Here is a 21,295-nt window from a genome sequence, read left to right on the forward strand (position 1 = left end):
AGAAGCTGTAAAATCTGACCAGGGTCTGTAGAAGTGCCTTGTCAGTCATTGAAGTGTCTCAAAGGAATGCACGGCGTAGAAAGGCTCTGAGGAGAGGAGCAGTCATTTTCAGCCTGCTTTATCAGTGCTCTCTGAGGCACTGTTATTTGCTGAAAGAGAACTTGACAACAAAAGAGTGCATCTGAAATGCCACAGCGTGATTCATAATTCTTTGGTAAGTTTTCTTTGATTTCTTCTTAAGCTCATTGGACTTCCCTCTCTTTCATCCGTCTCCCTACCTAATGCTCTGTCAACTCCACGCCGAGCGACTTAAAATTTTGTTTCAATAAATCTCTTCTTTCAGTTTGAAATGCTAATTCCCTCCATGTGTATTTACGAAGCTTTCCTATAGATTTATTCTGTTTTTATCTAAGCCTACAGTCTAGGCTACGCGTTTCACACTTGCTGCCCGCATAGCCTAGATATTCACACCCAATTGGGTCAGTTTCGCTACTGTTGGTTTTTGAATGTCAGTTTCACTGAAACCGGAGGAGGATTTTCAAAAACTAGCCCCAACGTCTCCTCCTCCTCCCCTCTGAGTAGCTGTGGCAGTTCAGCTGTAACCCTGACAATAAGGACTCCTGACTAGAATACTATTTGCATTTCTATTGTGAGCTCTGTTAGGGTTCTGTTAGGGGAGCGTACCACTCTCAGGACCACTGACTGACTGGAGGGAAGGCGGTAGTGAGTGCGTGTCGATGTGCGTGCGTGCCTACGTGGTCTGTCTTTGACACTCTTTTCTTTATGATTCTTATTGAGGAGAGCTTCTCAGGGTGCCCTCTGCCTCCCTCCCAGAAATTAGCTTGACTCCATGAACCAAGTGCGTGAGTTTTTGGAAGATTGCCAACGTTGATGTCCCACTTTAGACTTGGGGCTGACTGCAAAGCAAAATACATCTTCACATTCCTTTGGCCCCCATGATGGAATGTAGGAGTCTTGTATCGTAGATCAGAGAGGTTAAGGATTTGAGTGGGTGGGTCTTAGCCTTACGCTTATACAGTATCTGTAGTCCACAATATGTTGCTCTTGTCTAGTCCATTCTGGTCGTTCCAACTGGGTGTGGGTCACAGGGTGAATTAAAACTGAAAATGCCCTGTTGGACCATACATGGGTTGAAATACTATTTGATATCATTTCACATTCTTTATCTGTGCTTGACTGAACTTTCCTGATGCAATGGAACCAATATAATAGTTGTAAAAGTGCAAATGCCACCCATCTGGCACTCCAGGCAGGCTAAAGCAAAAACTACATGTATTTGAAATATTTCAAATAGTATTTGAACCCAGGTTTGTGTTGAACAGTCGCCAGCTTGCACATAGTGTGAAACCACTGATCTCATCTTTCTAATTGATTCAAAGGCTAAGCCCCCGACAACACCATGCTGTTTACACTCAAGGGATCTCTCTCTGTCTGTCGCCGTACAGCCATATGGCAGTGGGTTGACCACCAGACAGACCATGTTAAAGGTCATTTCTATTCTGTCTGTGTTGTTCTTCTAAATAACAGATATTTCTCACAGATTTCTACTGCAATGGTGGTTTCCTCTTGCGTTTTGAGGACTGATTCATCAAACGTCTTAAGAGTTGACCAAATGAACTACTAATTTATTAAGGTCTGTCACCCATGTTACATACCATTTAATGTACAATGAATATAAAGCATAAATCTCTTATTGGCCAGAAGGGGGTGCACAGTTCTCATTGGTCAGTCACTGACATTATACTGAGGATCTTCAGTACTTTGTAGCTCAGTTGGAAAACCAGTATGGAAGAAACAAAAGTGTGCTCACTATTGTAAGTCGCTCTAGATAACAGCCTCTGCTAAATTACTAAAATGTTAAATGATAGTGACTAGGGATTTGTTTTAGGATTTTGACAATATTGTATGTTGTTCCTCCTCTGCTGCATGCCCAGGAAAATGAAAATGGTGGATATTGCCTCACAGACCACCATGCCATCAGAATCAGAAACTGACAAACATGTGGCCAGGAACTTTCTCACCAAGATATTACGAAGTTCTATGAGGTATTGTGGAATAGCAACCTCCTCCAGTACACTGGCAAACCAAAACCGATCCTTCAGTGGTCCCTTGTGACCTTCAATGTTTGAACCCAATCCCATTCTGTTGTTGATGTCACCCATTGCATCCCAGCTTCCAACATTACGTGGCGTAGAGTACCGTAGTTGTCTGTGGTGCTTGTCTATATGTCAGGTTTGTTCGGTGAAAGCTTCACATTGTATCTCATCTGTCCAGGTCTATATTTCATTGTTTTGGTTCATAACTTCTACACAATGAATGTAAAACAACAACTTTTCCACATCAGATTGTATTTTTTTTGTAGTAGTAGTTTCTTCTTTTTTTTCTACTGAATTACATATTTTTGTTACTTCTCTCCGACATGCATATCAGGAGGAACCGCTTCAAGGGGTGAGACTGAAATGAGAAAGAATTGTTTGTCTGTTGCCTTCTGTTTTTAATTGCATTTCAATAACATGCTTTCCTTAACCTTCTCTCTGTAGGAGGAATGAACCAGTCTCCCGGCCCCATTCATGGCACTCCTCCAAGTTTACAGAAGACCACCCCGAACCCACAGAGAGTCACAACGAGCCTCCACCTGCACCTCCACCTGTGTGGCAGGTCAAACATGAAGTCAGGTGAGCTGCTGGAAGAATCTATGACCTCCTTCTAGTGTCATTGTTACTCCGACACTGCCCGTTAGGGTCATCACAGTTCATAGAGAATTTGTCTGAGTTACATTCAGAGAGTTTATGGTTACTCCATCTCGTCAGAAGTAGGGGTAGCCATTATTCTCATGGGGTTCTCATCTCCGGTCATTATATGCAAGAATGTAAAAGTAGGTCAGTTATCAAAGAACGAAACACAGAATAAATGGCTAATAATACCTAATATAAATCTAATTTAGCTACCGATAACCAGATTATCAACACAATTTCTTGTTTTATTTCTAGTGCATCCACAAAAGACCTTTCCAGCTGCGGGGACCACGACTCGAATCTACGCCAGTTATCCAGCCAGTTCAGCTCCGTGGGGAATATGGAGAGAGTAGAGCGCCCCTCACACCCCTTCCAACCAGGATGCCTCTCCCCCAGCAGGTACCACCGCAGCGCTGAGCCTCTCTCTGGGGGTGGAGGATCTGGTGGGAAGAGAGAATCGGCCTTCAGTTGCCTCTCCTCCACCAGCCCTCCCCCGGAGCCTGCTCTGGCCCTCGCCAACACTGACACTGCTGCAACTGAGAGCAGCATGTTCCATAAGGGTGTCCAAACTCCGACCAGTGAGGATGGAAGGCGCCACAGCCGGTACCTCCAGCGGCCCCAGGGGGGCGGAGGCTCAGAGAGCCCCAGGACAGTCCCAGAGGAGCAGCCTGGCTCCCGCTACTCCAGTTCAGGCTCTGGCAGATCGCACATAGGCCCTGTGTGGCATGTCCCAGAGAGGAGGAGGGTAGCAGCGCCCCCCTCTCCTCCTCCTCCTCCCCTGCGCAATGACAGCTTTGCTGTCACCAAGGTGTACCCTGCCTACACAGAGGGGCCTGGAGCTCCACCACTCAGGCAGATGAAGGCCCAGGAACGAGGGGTGGACAGGCTGGCTGAGGCCCCAGAGAACAGCAGCTACAGAGGCCGGGGCAACCATATCTCTCACGATGAGAACGGTGTAGACCCTAGGTGCAGTTACAACCCTCCACCTTGCAAGAAAGACTTCCTCCACCCAAACATAGCAGCAGGAGCACCTGACTACAACCACAACCAGCTCAGCAACCCAAACAAACTGTCCTCTGTGTCTAGCCAGGACGTGAGACAGAGTCAATCTCCCTTCACGTGCCTGCCCAACCACCAGCGGCAGTACAGCGACGAAGGCACTTTCTACCTGCAGACCAGATCCGCCCCACATCCACCGAAGCCGCAGAGCGTTGGTAGCTACTACCACAGCCTCCAGGAGCTCCCTACCAACTGCAGTAACAGCAGGAACCACGTGAGGTCCTCCACCACGTCCCTGTCCACCTCGACCATCGACCAGAACTATGACTGCGGAGGACACATCCGGTACTACTGCATCACAACCAAGCAGCCAGCCCAGCCAGAGACTTGTGTTAGACAGAGCAAATCAGAGGTCTGGAGATCGGACATGGAGCTAGCTAAGGGCTCCAATGACAGGGGCTCCACAAGTTCCTTCCACAAGACCAACAAGGTCAAGTATCCTCCTAATCCTCAGCCTGCTTACACCAACTGCAAGGAGCGGAACGGAAATTTCCAACCGGCCAATGTTCTGCTTTACGGCCACACAGCCTCTAATTCCTTATCCTCATCTGGTAAACCTACCACTGAGGAGAATGAGAGGAGGAGTGAGGGCCAGAGACCTACAGAGGCCCAGCTTAGAAATTCTTACTCTCCCAGTCCACCCAAGGACCACAAGGTGGCACCACTGAGAGAAGACCCTTGGGTCTCTCAGGAGAACCATAAGATCTCTTCTCAAAAGACACCCATGCTCCATAGTCTGGCTCAGGAGAGTAGAAGCCCCATGCTTCATTCTCTAGCCCAGGAGAGTGTTCTCCACCAGGCTCTTAATCACCCTGCTACGGCACCACCACCACCATCCAACGGCGGGGAGAAGCCAACCACGCCCTACAGGAGGCTTTAACGGACAACATGGCAACAGGCAAATTGGCGAGACGCAGCGACCGATACGCCACCACCCTCCGCAACGAGATCCAGCTAAAGAGGGCCCAGCTGCAGAAAAGCCGGAGTGCTGCCACCCTGACCTGCCCCAGCGAGACGGAGGAGCCAGAGGAAGAGGAGACAGACCCGGGGGGGTGGAAGTCCACCTCCTCTGATGGCTCCTTTTCCACGTCCTACAAGGACCACCTCAAAGAGGCGCAGGCGAGGGTCCTCCAGGCCACGTCCTTTAGGAGGAGAGACCTAGAACCTCCCGGGTCAGGGTCGGAGGCTCAGTTAACCAAACCCAACTCACACATAGTCTCCCGCATTGGCGGCCGCAAGCGTTTCCCTCTGAACAAGAGGGTCCACTCGTTCTCCGAGCCAGACAAGATCAACAAGCTCGGAGTGGAGGGTGATGGAGAACATCCTGTTGGAACAGCACGGTCATTTATAGACCGGCGGAAGTTCTTTGAAATGGCTGCTAAACCTTCCTTCTGCAGACCCATCTCAACCATCCACAAGTCAGGCCAGCAGAGCTCCAGCACCACCTCCGGCACTTTGGAACGCGGAGAGGGCAAGGCCAGAGGGAGAGCCCACTCAGGCGAAACTGAGGAGGGCTGGAGGCCGGGCCTTGCCAGTGAGACCTCCAGTGACCACCACCCAGACCCCCTCAGCCCCGCAGGCAGACAGGCCCTACTGGAGCAGCAGAGGCTGGGGACCTTTGCTGAGTACCAGGTCACCTGGAACATGCAGAGGAAGGCTTCAGACACAAAGCCCCAGGGGAGGTACCACTCTGCTGACAACATCCTGGACCAGGGAACAGAGGAGACGCCTGTCTGTGTCCACGAGAGGTCCAGATCGTCTCCCTCACAAGACTTCCACACACAGGTGAGCGTTTCCATCGAATTGTTTCTTAGTGTAGCGGTAGTGAAGTGATCTGCGTGACTTCCTTTGACATTAGCGCAGACATGCATGAGTTTGTTTCATAGATATCAAAGTCCATGTTGTATTGTCTAAACATTAAACCAGCTGGCCAGAGTGCTGTTTTAAAAGAAGGTTATATTGGGCCAGCTATATTAAGGCAATTCAGTGTGTTCTTCATTTTCTTTCAGAAGATCCCTGTGCCATGGAGAGAGACTGTTGAAAACCCGTATCTGGATCACAGACGGGACCAGCAAGGAGGCAGTTACCCCACCAGGTGAGCATTCCACATGATTCTCTTCTCGACTAAGGTTTCTGTGCTCAGATCGGTTATAACCTATCCACCTGATGTTGGAACACATTTCAAGGTGATAGTTACCTGTTGGCGGTGCAGTAACGCACACCCGCATGTACATGAGTGTGTACTACAGTTTAATAACAATAGCAGTTTGAGTTAGGGCTGGCGGGGAGCATGCCAGTTCAGCCTAGGTGTAGTTATTAGGGTTTGGGAGGTCAAGCTACAGCTAAAAGTGTTAGCCTGAAACAGGATTGGTTATCACAGTCAACTCAGGTCTCCGGTTATAAACACACTCGCTGCATCCTGGGTGTTATTACAGAGATTTGTTTTTAATTTAAAAAAAATGGAAATATTTTTTTCACAGTATATGCTAAATTTGTGAAAATAAAAATCAATCAGAAAGGACTCTGATCCTCATTTCAGTTGAATATGTACTTAGTGTGAGTATGTTGATGTCTTATAGTTTCCTCTTCTGCTTGGCAGAGGGCAGAGCGAGAGCAGAGAGCAGCCAGCCCAGCTCCACCACTTCCCACAGCCTCCACAACCGTCTATTCCAAGACTGACCGACACAGAGCCACACAGCAGCAGAGACGTGGCCACCCCCACCCCCCTCCCTCTCCCCTCCGAACACAGATACAAACGTGACTCTGCGAACCCCGCCCACAACCTCCCCGCTCTCCCCCCGTACCCTTCCAATCACACCCACAGCTCTGTGTCTGAGCAACCACTACCACCTCCAACGCCCGCTCCCAAGCCTCAGAATACAGGCCTCATCAGCATGCCACATTGGCCTCTCCTCGGCCTGGAAACCCCCTCATCCACATCCTCCTCCTACGGACTGTCTCCCCAGGAATTCCTGCCTGGCCCTTGCACCCATCAGGCTGAACCATCATCCAGCAGCAGCTGCTCCTCCCATGGCCCAGAGCTGGATCCTGCCCCAAACCAAGCCTGCTCCTTGGGCTCCACCCAGCTCCCCTCTCCCTCCCCTGGGAGAACCGCTGGACTGGGCACGGAGGAGGGAGCAGCTGATTCAACACTAGAGCCGCCACCCTCCCCCTCTTCCCACTCTCCTTTTTTCTCCTACCAGCCTGCCAGTCTGACGGTTCCCTCCTCAGGTGGGACTAGTTCTCCCTCTCCTCAGTTTGCTCCACAGAGGCTGACGGACCAGCCCCCTGTCTCTGTGTCTATGCAGGATGAAGCCCAGAGCAGGTAAGCGCTAAGCAGCTTAACTGGCGTTCTTATGCCCGTCTCCTCAGCTCCCCCTCAAACTACTGTACAGCCTTACGTAACTAACTGGGGATTGTTGTCCTGTGTTGTGTTGCTTTACTTACAGTAAGCCTTGTCCGAGCCAGCACGGCCCCTAGTTGCAGGAGCCTATTTCCTGATTCTGTAGCGTGAGGCAGCTCCATTTGAAGTCTCGTTTCGTTATCGTAGTAGCAGCACATTGATAGAGGCGGCCATGGAAGATTGTTTGGAATTACATGGTGTGATGTGCCACAGACCAGAATGCAATGGTTTAGTTTTCCTATGATCCATTTCCCAATGATTTGGTTTCAGCTGCTCAGCGTTGGGGCTCATACAGTATTTTTGCCACAGTAGCCAGGACATTAACATTAAGCCTGGAGACAGAAGGCTGTAATTTTATTTGGTCATATGATTGACTGACTGCATGACCTTTCAGTCGACGGCGCCGTTCCATCCCTCTAATTATCATTGACTCAACCTGTCCACTGTCAGACAGTAACATGGACTGTAAGCTTGAAGATGTGGTTAATGTGACTCACTCCTGACATAAAATCCCGTTTCAGTAAACTGAGCTGTAAAGTAGACTAAAGGTTAAAGAATGTGTTCATAACATTATTTGTGTCATTTAAGTGACAACATTCCACACATTTTTCTCCCAATACATTGGTTAACTGTAAGTTATGACTAGCTACTGTTTTCTCTATACAGGCCAGAGAACAGGACCAACTCTGTGATGGAGATGAGCAGTGTAGGGAAGAAGGTCCCTGTTAAGATCGTCCATGCTGAGAGCACCACAGAGAGGGAGAGCCGCCAGTACCTGCTGCACAGCGAGAAAAATAGGGCCCCTGGAGTTTCAGAGGGGCCCGACCTTCCCCCGCCCCTACCGACCAGCCTGCCCTCCCCTGAGCCGCAGCCCTACTCCCTGTTCCGTGCCTACACCCCCTACACACGCCATGGGCCCCAGAGTCCCCCCAGGGACCCAACCCTCACTGTAGCCCCAGAAGAGGCCCTGTCCCCTGGGCAGTCTCAGACCAACGGCCCCTCCGGTACCTCCACCATGGGTCCCCAGCAGCCTCAGAAGAGTCATTCGGAGGAGGATGTGAGGAGAGAGGAGCTGGCCAGAGACGTCATGGACAAGGATAAGTCCCTGGTGGACATCTTGGACCAGAGTAAGATGAAGACCACCATGGATCTGATGGAGGGGATCTTCCCCCAGGGGGAGCAGATCTTGGATGGGGGGCACCAGAGGAGGAAAGTCTCCCCCAAACAGGGATTGCCGCCCAGGGGAATGGATGACCGGTGAGCTGACTGGAAATGGTATCTGCCAGTCCAGAATTATAACATTTATGAACAAATGAACTGTGCATTTACTGGTTTACATTTACATTACATCATTTACATAATCGAGATAATCACACATCGTTTTTTGTGTTTTTTACGTTTGACTGACTTCCTCTCCCACTTCAGAGGTATTTGTTCAGATGAGTTAAAAAACACATTATGGGGTGTTAATGTTTCTTCCCATTGAGAGGATGAGTAGAGGGAAATGTATTCATGACAAAAACACATTAGTCCAATTATAAACACTGATCAACCCATAGACTGTGGCTGTCTTAACATGGATGCCGCCTGTTGGCAATATATTGAATCACAGACTACAACTGAATACAATGGAGGGGCATAAACCTTCCATTTTACCTGCAATTTGAACCGACCTCTCTGCGATCTTAGAAGTGTAGGAGTTGCTCTGGCCCATCGATACTGAGCGATCACCTCCTGCATTTCACGTGACATCCTATTGCCTGCTTTCTTCTCAATAGTATTGAATATACAGTACTAACCAGAACTAAAAACCAGGTAGTTTGGGTCTTGGATGCTGACTGGCTAAAACAGCATTCCAGATGTGTGTGCATATCAGATAATAATGACGCAAAACGACTTATATTTATGTTGGTAACCGGTTTATAATAGCAATAAGGCATCTCTGGAGTATATGGCCAATATACCACGGCTAAGGGCTGTATCCAGGCACTCCGCTTCGTGCTGTGCTTAAGAACAGCCCTTGGTATATTGGCCATATACACACATCCTTGGGCCTTATTGGTTAAAGAACCCTCTGCTTTTTGTCTCTATCCCTTCCAGGAGAGAGGAGGAGGGCATGTCTGCTGCCACAGGGTCCCTGGTGACCAGCTCCTCTTACTACAGCACATCTGCCCCCAAGGCTGAGCTGCTCAACAAGATGAAGGACATGCAGGAGGACGAGCTGGAGGAGCTGGAGCAAGACTCGGAGGACGAACTGGACATCAACCTGGCCAGCAAGAAGGTACAGAGAGACAGCATAGTATATTGACTCTTTCTCCAACCCTGTTCCTGGAGAACTAGCCTCCTGTAGGTTTTTGCTCCAACCCTGTTCCTGGAGAGCTACCCTCCTGTAGGTTTTTGCGCCAACCCCTGTTGTAACTAACCTGATTCAGCTCATCAACAAGCTTATTATGGAATCGGGTCTGCTAGATTAGGGTTGGAGTAGGAACCTACAGGATGGTGTCTTTCCAGGAACAAGGTTGAAGAGCCCTACTCTAAAACAACACATTTCACTGCACCCATCTGGTGTATGTGACAATGAAACATGATTATTATTTATTATTACTGACTGTTTCATGCCATATCTATCACTGATCACCAATCCAGCTCCCGGAGAGTCACAGGACTGCAGCTTCTCCCCAAGTTTAGCGTCGTCATACCCGATTCCACTGATCTTCAACACTTTGATTAGCTGAATGTGGTTCACTGCTGAGCCAAGACAACCTACCGTTCTGCAGCTCTCCGGGATTAAGGAATAGTTCCTCAAGTACGATTCAGTTTGTGAAATGGCTCTCTCCAATGTCATCCCCTTGTCTGTCGCTGTCTTTCTCCCCACAGCAAGAGCTGATTGACAGCCTGGGTAAGAAGCTGCAGGTGCTACGCGAGGCCAGGGAGAGCCTTCAGGAGGATGTCCACGACAACAACTCTCTGGGGGACGAGGTGGAGGCCGTGGTGCAGAAGGTCTGCAAGCCCAATGAGCTGGACAAGTTCAGGATGTTCGTGGGAGATCTGGACAAAGTGGTCAGTTTGCTGCTGTCCCTGTCTGGCCGACTGGCCAGGGTGGAGAACGCTCTCAACAGTCTGGAAGAAGACACTACACCAGAAGAGAAGGTAGTGGCTAGGGTGGAAGTTAAGGCAGGACGTAGATCACTCCCCACGCTGCTTGTGAGGCAGGATTAGATAGTTAACACTCATCCTCATTAGCTCAGAGCTATAGTACTATTACACACCAGACTAAAGGGATGTTTGCATTTACCAACTTACAATATTCATGTTCAACATTAATTGATGTGTGTACTGTAAATTAATCAGGAAGGTTTTCGACTGCTTCCATCATAACTGCTTCCCTGCATTTGTTAGTATCCCTATTACTGATCTGCACCCTCTGTTTGCCCTCTCTCTCTCTCAGCGTACCCTGTCAGAGAAGAGGAAGTTGTTGATCAGACAACACGAAGACGCCAAAGAGCTCAAGGAGAACCTTGACCGGCGGGAGCGCCTGGTTTACAGCATCATGGCTGCTCACCTCAGCCACGAGAGCCTGGCAGACTACCAGCACTTTGTCAAGATGAAGTCAGCCCTCATCATCGAGCAGCGCAAGCTGGAAGACAAGATCAAACTGGGAGAGGAGCAGCTGAAATGTCTGCTGGATAGTTTATTGTTGGAGCAACGGCTGCTGTTCTGACGATGCTTAGTGCAATCCGAGATGCTTGGGATGTCCCTAACCTCAACCCTTACCCTGACCTTAACCCTCACCTAACCTTTACCTTTCAACTTCAATAGGGTGACGTCAGAGTTAGGACGTTCCAAGGATCTCGTTTAGACTTTTCCTTCTGACAATGGCCACACAGAGGCGATGTGGTGTACTGACACAGACTGGCCACTAGAGAGCCTCAGAGAGGCGCCGTTGGATTTGGATATGACGGATTTTCCGTGTGCTTTCTGTTGTAGTTGACTGACTTCTTGAAGCCTGTTACATTTCAGGTCCACAGTACAGACAGGAGCTGTTTTTCTGTGCTGAAGAAACACCCTGTTTCTGGATTTAAAGTAGCTCCTTAGAAGAATATCATTAAGATCGATGAAACTTGTTTTGCTAAATGTGTTTGGTTCAGGGATGTTGGTGAGGCCTCGTGGTGAGGGCTATGCTCTCAAATGATTCCCAAGACGAGGCGGAGCGTCTCCGTTTAATATAATACGTGATGGAAGATGTTTTTTTTAGTAATTTATTGTAGCCTTTTAAATATTTACAGGTGACTTGACATTTCAGGTAAACTCACTCATAAACCTACGTTGTAGTTAATTACTATACAAATGATACATATTCTTATTGTGAAGTATAGGTTTTATAATTAGATCATTAACAGGGTTTTTCCTCAATGGGACAGTGTTGGTTTGGCTCAGAAGTCTAAAGTTATTTTCATATTTGCCCAACAGTACATATCATACTAAACACACCACTAATGGCTTCAACACAGATGTGTATGTTTTCAACCAATGTTGTTCTTAGCCCCCACTACCCATACATTAGTATGGTATTTCTTGACAATGTTTATTTTATACTCATGTGCTGGGTCTTTTTTTTATTTATTCCAAAAGTATAAAAGGGTAATTAAACATTTGAAATCCGTTGTGAGCAGCAGGTACAGAGGCAAGCCGGGAACCGGAGGATTGCCCATTCGAGTCCCGGGTCCGACAAGAAAAAATCTGTCAGGAAGTGAGCTGGCAACCGGAGGGTTCCTGGTATCAAATCCTAGATGCCATTGTGCCCTTGAGCAAGGCACTTAACCCCCCCACCCCCACAACAACAGGCGCCCAGTGTGTCAGACCCCTGCGCCTGTCCAAAACATGTATGTGTATTTTGAATGGCAGTTTCTTTCTTTTGGAAGAGTTGGGTTAAAAGCGGAAGGTGCAATTTGACCAACAAAGGAATCTTAAAATCACAGATTGAATTAGCACTTTATCGTCCCAGAATTCCCCTGTTTTGGGGACCCATCTCAACCTGACGTTGTGCTTGGGGCGTCTGCCACTGTGAACACTAAAGGATTTGTATGTCCATGCTTTGTATAACCATACATACATGCATTGTACTCTCACATCAATTTGAAGACAATAAACAGTATGACTCTGACGGTCTTGGTATTTGTAACCTTATTACCCAACTGGCCAGTGGCCGTAACGACAATGACTAAGCTAAGAAATGGCAGGGTTTTAAGTGTGGCCTGATGTAGGATCGGTTAATTAACCCCGCCTCCCCTTTCCTCTTTCTGGTGAATAGCAATAGAGGAGTCAATCATTCACAGAGATGTTATGACTGTGACTTTATATGTAGTACAAGATGAGGAAGCGTCGGTCTTGTTTACATCGGTACGAACACAGGACGATTGATGACCGGTCCGGCACACTGACTGCTGATCTGTAGCTCTCACCACTACTAACCTGTCAGAACTAAGAGGTAATGTGTTGTTTTGTCCGCTATCAGTTTGTATTTAGATTTTTATCACCACATCCTGTGTATTTGATTATCGATCTAACGTGCTCTGTCTTTTACGTCATACAGTTGATTTTATAAAGGCAATTTTCAGACAAGGCAAAGTAAATTGCTAGATTTCCTTAGTGATAATTAGGTACTCGATGTCGCCATGGGGATTGTGTTGTTTTCATGAAATTTGTCAAGGCTCTCGAGGTATGCTATATGCTTTAACCCACTGTCTTATATCCAATCAACGTGTTCACATGCTATTCTTGGATACTGCATGTGTCTTTGAACTAATTTGATCAGTTTAAAACACACGTTCGGCATACTCTTACACATGTTGATTGTGTTGCGTTGTGGCATGCGATAAACCATACCACAGCCTTTTGAGGTAGTTAAAATGGGGACATAAAGCCTGTTGAAAACATCTAGTTCATGTGTCCCTATCCACTGCATTTAACCCCCATTGTAATTTCCCTGTTTGTAGACTTTGTCATGGCACCAGTTGTCATAGCCATTCAGTCATTCATCTCTCTGTTTTGTCTTTCCTCCTCAAATATGTATTGTGTCGAGGCTCCTCACATTCACAGGTGTGGTGTTAGCTGCCTGCTCTCACCACATTGCATGTTTATGTTTCCTCTCAGAGGGCAGCAGTTGCTTTGTCTTCCAACCTAGAGTCAGCAGGACCGGATCTGGGGGAAAACGACCACGTATCCAAGCCTCTTCCTTAATATGAGGTGCGAGACTGGAGCCTGAGGGTGAAAAACAGGATCAGTAAGAAGATCGATCGCTGTTCATTCAGTATGGCAGCTCTCTGAGATGAGCTCTGTCTGAGATGACGGGGCTTCAGTTCATCTGATCGGAAGATGTTGTTTGTCTGTAGGCAGACTAAGAGAACTGGCGGTGGATTATCTTGGCTGTCCGTTTAAGGTGAGGCTCTCTGTGTGTTATGATATGGCATACCTGGTTCACACGGCTCACCCTCAGTTCGTCAGCCTGTGGTTGAGCGCCGTGGGTTGGGTCCTTACTGCGGTGACCCTTGGACTCATCCAGTGGAGGGTCTGGCAGGTGGCCGACTTGACCTTCATCACCTCAGGAGTGGCCTGGGTCGGAATCTGGAGGGTGTGTTTCTATAGCCATACCCTCGTGACCTCGGGGTTCAGGGTCATGTATTGTCAGAATATGGCGCTGTCGGACACCTTCACGCCCCCGGAGGTCGCCACGGCCCAGGTGCTCACTCTAATAGGGTTGGTTGTGGGGTTCTGTGGAAACGCTGCCGCCGTCTACGCCCTCAGGAACGTCTATTTTGGCCTGGAGAAGCAGACGCCTATCCGCTGTGCGTTCGCAGTGGCTGGTACTCTGTGCTTGTTGTCTGCTGTGTGTTTTCTCATACCTCTCCTGTGGAACCTGAACTCGGTGGTGACCAATCAGACGATTGCGTTCCCGTCGAACTTCCACATGCCCCCTGCACCTGTGACCCAGAACGCGGGGGCAGGTATCGGAGTCGGGATCGTAGGGTCGTTCATGATGATCGTCAGTGGAGTTATCTTCATCTTCTACAGGTTCCCTGTCAAGGTAGGACCCAGAGTGGAGCCGCCTTGTCCAGAGGCGAGACACTTTGATGGGTCAAGTGTTGGGACATTATCCCTACCCTGTCCCACAGACCCAGGAGACAGTCTGAATAACTCTCAGGCCATGGACAATCCTGCCTTCCGCTCTGATGAGCACTTGTGATTTTAGTTTGTTTCTGAAATCAGACATGATTTGACCATATTCAATGTTGTATATCATGTGACATAAAGGAATAGCCGTTTGATGCAACTATATGTTTCTTGTGAGAACCCCCCCCACGAGCTCCGAACAAGTGACATCAATAAGGTATCATAGCTTTCACCTTTGATTCACCTCGTCTGTCATGGAAAGAGCAGGAGTTCTTAGTGTTTTGTATACTCTGTGTACACCCATTTTTGTTTCTTGAAGAATATAACTTAGAAATGCGTCATGAGTTTGACTGTTATACCCATCAGAACCCCAACTATAAGCTTGTTTAACTCCACTTGTTTAACTAATTGTAAGCAAAAACTGTATAGCGTCAATGTGTTTAAAACTATAATTTTGTTACCCTGGATGGTCAGTCCTCGTATCCATACTTCTGTCTATGGATTTGAGAATGCATAAGTTTCTCCAGCCCGTCCCTCCAGCTGTTTACCAAAACGGTGGTGGGGTACCCACTTTGCTATTGTTTGAACTGCAGATTGCCTTGCCCTTTAAAATATGTCAGACTATGTGATCCTACATTGATTCGTAACATTCTTATACCGAATGATTGTGCTGTAGTTGATATCAGAAAAGCACCTTCATTTAATAGTCAAGAGTATTTCACAGTGTGTTTGTGTTGTATTGAGTTAATACTGCTACTGTAGAGAAGCAGTAAATTGGAGGGTACACAAAGACACACGCTTTCTCTTTTGAGGACATGCTTGCAACACAGCTCTCTAGTCATTGCTTTGCAATAACTCCAAAGGGAGTTTAAAAAACTGATTACATTAAATGTTTTACATTTCATACCTGTATTGCTGATGCCATTGAATGTATTTCTCTGTAAATTATGCAGAATTTGTACCGTTTCTGTTTTTATTTGATCATATTCTAAATGTTCTAAATCGTCAACTTTTAAGGGCTCTTGACATCCAGGAACAATATTATACACATGCACAATTCAATCAGAAATAGTTGTGATAAATCATGTGATTTAAAAGAGACCATGTTTGAATCAATACAATTTTATCACACACTATTTGTTTTGATGTGGAGGAGCAACAGGATTGTTCCCCGGTCTGGTTTTAGACAGCCCGGCAAGGACCTCAATTATCCTCTATCCCTGACTGCCTTGCAGTCTGCACTCTGTAGAGCTCCCCCACTGACGGTGGGTAGTTACTGGCTTTGTCCCAAATGGCACCCTATTCCCTATATAGTGCACTACTTTTGACCAGAGACCAAATGTAGTGCACTATAAAAGGAAAAGGGTGCAATTAGGAACACACACACTGTCTGCCCCTATTAGACCACATTGTTTCCTGGTAACGAGGCTTCCGTTAGAGGCCGTAAGGTGTTATCGTGTTCAAGTCAAATATTGGCTCTGGCAGAAAGGTGTTTTGACAGTCTCAGTCCCACAAAATCATATCATCCATTTGATTGTGCTACAGAAGAGGAAGGGATTTGATTTTTTTTTTCTTTTCAAATGTGTTCATTCATTGCTCTTTTTTGAGGATGTTAAAGATTTTTATTCAGTTTTTAAAAAAACTTGCTTTGATAAATGTAAGTAATGTCCTTGTTAACTATGTTCCCAAAATGAAGACTCCAGTGGCCAAGAAGAAGTGATGTGTATTGTGGAGCCTCTAATTCTCATTTGGGCCCCGTTCATGTGAACAGTGCAGGGGAGGAGGCTGAGACTGGCTGTGGCAGGGCATATGAGTCCTTGACCAGACCTCTCAAAGCCGGAGTAAGGACAATCACAGTGGGGATTGTTACTCTGGCTGAAAGTCCGAACAGTCAGATCCTGTGGACAGCACACTGTGTTGGGAGGGAACAAAATAGATTTTTCCGTCAGGGGTCAACACTTTTTTTTTTTTTTTTTTTTTTTTGGTTTGCAGAGGAACTCAATTCATTTAGAGGATTGGTTGTGGTCTGGCTAATGGATGCAGATGACTTTATAGTGGGCAGGACACACTCTCATCATGGGCAGAATGAGGATATTAAAGGACCTGACTGTGGGTTTAGTCTCCAGTCCAGGGCTCTCCAACCCTGTTCCTGGAGAGCCACCCTCCTGTAGGTTTTTGCTCCAACCCCAGCTGTAATTAACCTGGTTCAGCTTAACAACCGGCTAATTATTATAATCAGGTGCGCTAGATTAGGGTTGGAGTGAAAACCTACGGGACAGTAGCTGTCCAGGGACAGGGTTAACTTAGAGAGCCCTGGTCTAGTCTATAGTTAGCATAGCGTTACTACAGCATAACTACGTGGCATAGTGCTTTTGGCTGACGTAAATCTCAGACATTAAGGTAGAAGGTTGAAAGGTGATGACAGGTTTATTGTTTTGTAGATGTTGTGTAACATGTTCTGATTCCCCACCGTTGTGTCACCACTCGCCCTGGCATTGAAGTTCTTAGTTATTGTCCCCAGGGCATTGACTTCATTGTGTCACCACCTCCTTATTGCCTTCGGCATAATGTTTCAGGGGGGGAAATATTGCATTTTTTACATTTGTATTTTATTTGAACTTATTTAACCAGGTTGGCCAGTTGAGAACGAGTTCTCGTTTACAACTGCGACCTAGTCAAGATAAAGCAAAGCAGTGTGACACAGACAACGGGGCGGGAGGTAGCCTAGTGGTTAGAGTTACACATGGAATAAACAAGTGTACAGCCAATGACGCAATAGAAAAGTCTATATACAGTGTGTGCAAATGAAGTAAGATTAGGGAGGTAAGGCAATAAATAGGCCATAGTGGTGAAATAATTGCAATTTACACTGGAGTGATGTGCAGAAGATGAATGTGCAAGTAGAGATACTGGGGTGCAAAGGAGCAAAAATAATAATATGAGGTAGTTGGATGGGCTATTTACAGATGGGCTATATACAGGTGCAGTGATCTGTAAGCTGCTCTGACAGCTGGTGCTTAAAGTTAGTGAGGGAGATATGAGTCTCCAGCTTCAGTGATTTTTGCAGTTTGTTCCAGTCATTGGCAGCAGAGAACTGGAAGGAAAGGTGGCCAAATGAGGAATTGGCTTTGGAGGTGACCAGTGAAATATACCTGCTGGAGCGCGTGCTATGGGTGGGTGTTGCTATGGTGACCAGTGAGCTGAGATAAGGCGGAGCTTTACCTAGCAAAGTCTTATAAATGACCTGGAGCCAGTGGGTTTGGCGACGAGTATGAAGTGAGGGCCAGCCAATGAGAGCATACAGGTCGCAGTGGTGGGTAGTATATGGGGCTTTGGTGATAAAACGAATGACACTGTGATAGACTGCATCCAATTTGCTGAGTAGAGTGTTGGAGGCTATTGTGTAAATGACTTCGCCGAAGTCCAGGATCGGTTGGATAGTCAGTTTACGAGGGTATGTTTGGCAGCATGAGTGAAGGATTCTTTGTTGCGAAATAGGATGTAAGACTGTACATCCAGTACAATTATTTTTGTAAATGAGTCTGTAAAGTTGTTACAGTAAAGTTGATAGTGAAGGAATAGATCGATGCAACTCATTGAACTTCATTGATCCAGACCCAAATCCTCAACCTAACCTGTCCTTAACCCGTAACCCAAACCCTAATCGTCAATAGTGATAACCCTAACCACACTGACCCTAATCATTAACCACCAAGCGATAGACATATCCCACCATGCATTTCACAATCTGCTGAGAAAGGAGCATAACTTTATCAGCACTGTACAACAGAGCTGTTGTGGTTTTCTGTGACTGTGAGATTGAGGTAGGATAGAATGGTTTCGAATGTTCCCTTTCATTGTGTTTCAAAGTGACATGTGACAATAGAGCCGTTTAACATATAGTGGTTGGCTTCATGTGTTTCTCTGATGCAGGACCAACCACTGTCTATGATAGATCAAGCGATTAACATAGGAAACTATAATGACTTCCATTGTGAGGGGACAACAATGGGATCTTTCAGATGACAACTTGGACACAGGAGGCGGTGGGGAGCAAATCGAGCATTTCAAAGTCCAGGCGGGTTCTCGTAATGTGAAGACCTGAGAGGAACTGTAGCAGAGCACACTCAGAAGCAAGTTTGTGTCCCAAATGGTGCCCTATTCCCTAAATAGTGCAGTACTTTTAACCAGCTCCCTATGGGTCCTGGTCAAAATTAATGCACTGCATGGGGAACATGGTCTCATTTGGAGATGAAATTATAACATTGAAATAGACAGTGTTTTATGGCTGTTGTTTCTGCTTGGCCATGTAGGGAACCCTTGAGAAAGAGATTAATTTCCAATGGGACTCACCTGACTAAATAAATAAAGGAGAAATTATATAAAAAAATGAAGTATAAGAACCTGACCTGCCTGAGCAAGCTTGTGTGTAATGGGCGATGTCCAGGACATCTGACATTCCTCACATTACGTATCATTATTCTGATGTTCATTAACTACAGCTTAGCCCAGGAGCCAAGACCGAAATCAGCGGGAATTAGACTTAAGCTCCGTTTCCACTGGACTTGGTCTGTCATCTCACCTTACTTAAAATCACTTCCTCATTGTTGTCTAGCAACAGTTTGCGCTTATGTAACACAAGCAAGTGGTTTGTGAGCTTAGGAATGAATCATGGTCAGGTTTTTGTCAGGTTTTTTTCTTTATTTGATAATATCAACTTTTTTTATGTACACTATGGATATAACTGATATAGGATATGTTGCCCTGTGGCACGATAATGTCTGATCAATTCAGAGTCAGAAAACCACGACAGAGGAATATACAAGATAATGTATATTGATATATATATATATATCTGATATAATGTATGTGGTAAATCTGTAATATTGGCCTCTAACTAGAGAGAATGTATAGTGGAAATTTCAGCAGAAATGAAACAAATACAATCAGATCCTCAAATGTCCATGAAGTCATTGTCTTGTCAAGTTGTTGCAATCAAGTCCTTATATTTTAAAACACACATCCCCAAATACTTAGTACATTCCTCACATTATAGTACATTCCTCACATTAATTCTTACTTGCTTTCTACAATATGTTATACCTTTTCTCTTTGTTCTATTTACAATTTGTATGATTCAGTATTCCTGTAATGCATTGTTGATTGAGTAACTGTGTAGGCTATAAGAAGGGATACATTTTTATGGCCTTGCTAGTGAGAAATCAGCTTCATTCAATCTGGCTTCATGTAGTTATTGGACAATAATGATAGATGCTGTAAAAAAAATCATTTGTATTGTGATAAGATATGATATCCAAGACAATCATTGACATTGACATACAGAATAATCAACCTTGGCCAGAATAGTTTACAGCCATTTCACAGACAAAATACTGCTTGTCATCATATTCTCTGGCACCATTGCACACTATCTCTTACACAGTACCAAGGAAGAAATGGCAGCTTTAAAAGCTTTAGTCTCTTTGGTTCCATCAAGAATTTCTGTTTGATAAATGTAGGTGATATTTTTGCAAACATGACATGCACCAAACCCTGTTTGAGTGATTGAAATAAGTACCACCATTGTGTGTAAATTCTGTCTCAGAATATGAAGAAAGATTTGTCCCAGCAAGAGTACTCAATAACTATAGCTAATGTAAATAAGCATGAAAAAGCTTTAGATAAGCAGTGTTTTATTCACCATCGATAGAGAAAGGGCAGAGGCTACTGAGATTACTGTTCTCACTTCTCAATAGCTCATCAAACATATTCCATGGACCTCTTCCTATGTGGGGTATTGGTACTGTGTACGTGTGTATGTCTTCTCTGTAGCGGTATAGGCATTTGTAAGGTGCAGGGCTCCTCTTGAAGGCACACACAGGAGGTGACCAGCAGAGAGCCAGCCACCAGGTGTAGAAACCCTGCCGTCCAGCCACAGAACAGGGCATCCCCAAACTCCCAGCGCGGCACAATGGCCGGCACGGCCTCATCAAAGAACCGCATGACCGTCAGGTGAGCGATGTAAGACACAGGTATGAGACCCAGTATCCCTGCGACCAAGCACAATATTCCCCCCAGCATCTTCGTCAATCTCTTCACCCTCAAACCCTCAGACCCCTGGTTGCAGCTGTTGATCCAGTAGATTCCAGGAATGGCTAGCAGGAGACCCAGGAGGCCCGTGGCCACTGTTACACACATGAGGATCCGGGATAGTTTGATGTCCTGAGGCAGGCCGAGGAGACTGTCATAGGGTCTGCACTCCAGAATTCCAAGGTCCTGCACCACACATGTCTCCCACAGGCCCAGCTCGTAGCTCTCCGCGGGCAGCAGGTCGGTGGACAGGGTCAGCCAGTTGGACATGATGGTGGTGGCCAGCGAGCAGATCCAGGCACCAATAGAGAAGAAGACCCCGAGGAGTTCCATAGCGCACACCCCCGGATCCATAGTGCTGCCCACTCTGAGTGGCCACTCTCTGGCTCCCGAGCTGCCTGCTCTCCCTGTCTCTCTGTGCCACAGTCAACTGCAGTCAGGAATCCTGACTGCAGGACTCCTGACTGCTTCTCTCTGCTCCTGTCCTTCTGAACTGCAGCCAGTTGAAGCGAGAGGAAGCCACGGCCAGTAGGTTCTGATCGAGGCTCAATTTGTTCAAAAGACCGTACGCCCAATTAGGGTTTACTACTACCAGCATGGGCTGGGAGGGAGTAACTTCTTCAAACGATCAGTCACTCACTCACATGCACTCATCATCTGCAGTTGAGAGGAGGAAAGCAGTGGCTTGATGACATGTTGCCCTCCCCTTGGAGGCTTGCTTCAGCCGCTGCTATACTCAGTGGTCAGGAGAGAGTGACTGAGTGAGAGTCAGACGCATTGACCAACAGCATCATTCAGATCTATGGTGATGTCCATT

At 46.6% G+C, this 21,295-nt stretch overlaps 3 protein-coding genes across 3 annotated transcripts in view; 2 read left to right on the forward strand and 1 right to left on the reverse strand.

Moving 5' to 3' along the window:
* The window catches only part of LOC135543538 (protein Shroom2-like), a 29,247-nt gene extending 16,865 nt beyond the window's left edge, over positions 1-12,382 (forward strand). Inside the window, 9 exon segments of the mRNA XM_064970881.1 lie at positions 2,562-2,696; positions 3,012-4,683; positions 4,686-5,600; positions 5,825-5,910; positions 6,415-7,140; positions 7,885-8,475; positions 9,319-9,499; positions 10,096-10,368; positions 10,667-12,382. Of these exon segments, the coding sequence (XP_064826953.1) occupies positions 2,562-2,696; positions 3,012-4,683; positions 4,686-5,600; positions 5,825-5,910; positions 6,415-7,140; positions 7,885-8,475; positions 9,319-9,499; positions 10,096-10,368; positions 10,667-10,939 (4,852 nt within the window). The 3' untranslated portion in view covers positions 10,940-12,382.
* A 186-nt stretch (positions 12,383-12,568) lies between these two features.
* On the forward strand, positions 12,569-19,339 carry LOC135543542 (claudin-34-like). Its single transcript, XM_064970885.1, has 2 exons — positions 12,569-12,706; positions 13,372-19,339. The coding sequence occupies exon 2, from the start codon at positions 13,682-13,684 to the stop codon at positions 14,459-14,461; it is 780 nt and encodes a 259-aa protein (XP_064826957.1). The 5' UTR covers positions 12,569-12,706; positions 13,372-13,681; the 3' UTR covers positions 14,462-19,339.
* Positions 19,308-21,172, reverse strand: LOC135543543 (putative claudin-24). The gene has a single exon (XM_064970886.1). The coding sequence runs from the start codon at positions 20,830-20,832 to the stop codon at positions 20,149-20,151; it is 684 nt and encodes a 227-aa protein (XP_064826958.1). The 5' UTR covers positions 20,833-21,172; the 3' UTR covers positions 19,308-20,148.
* Between the last annotated feature and the right edge of the window lie 123 nt (positions 21,173-21,295).

Source organism: Oncorhynchus masou, chromosome 7 (assembly GCF_036934945.1).
Source record: "Oncorhynchus masou masou isolate Uvic2021 chromosome 7, UVic_Omas_1.1, whole genome shotgun sequence".
NCBI lineage: Eukaryota > Metazoa > Chordata > Actinopteri > Salmoniformes > Salmonidae > Oncorhynchus > Oncorhynchus masou.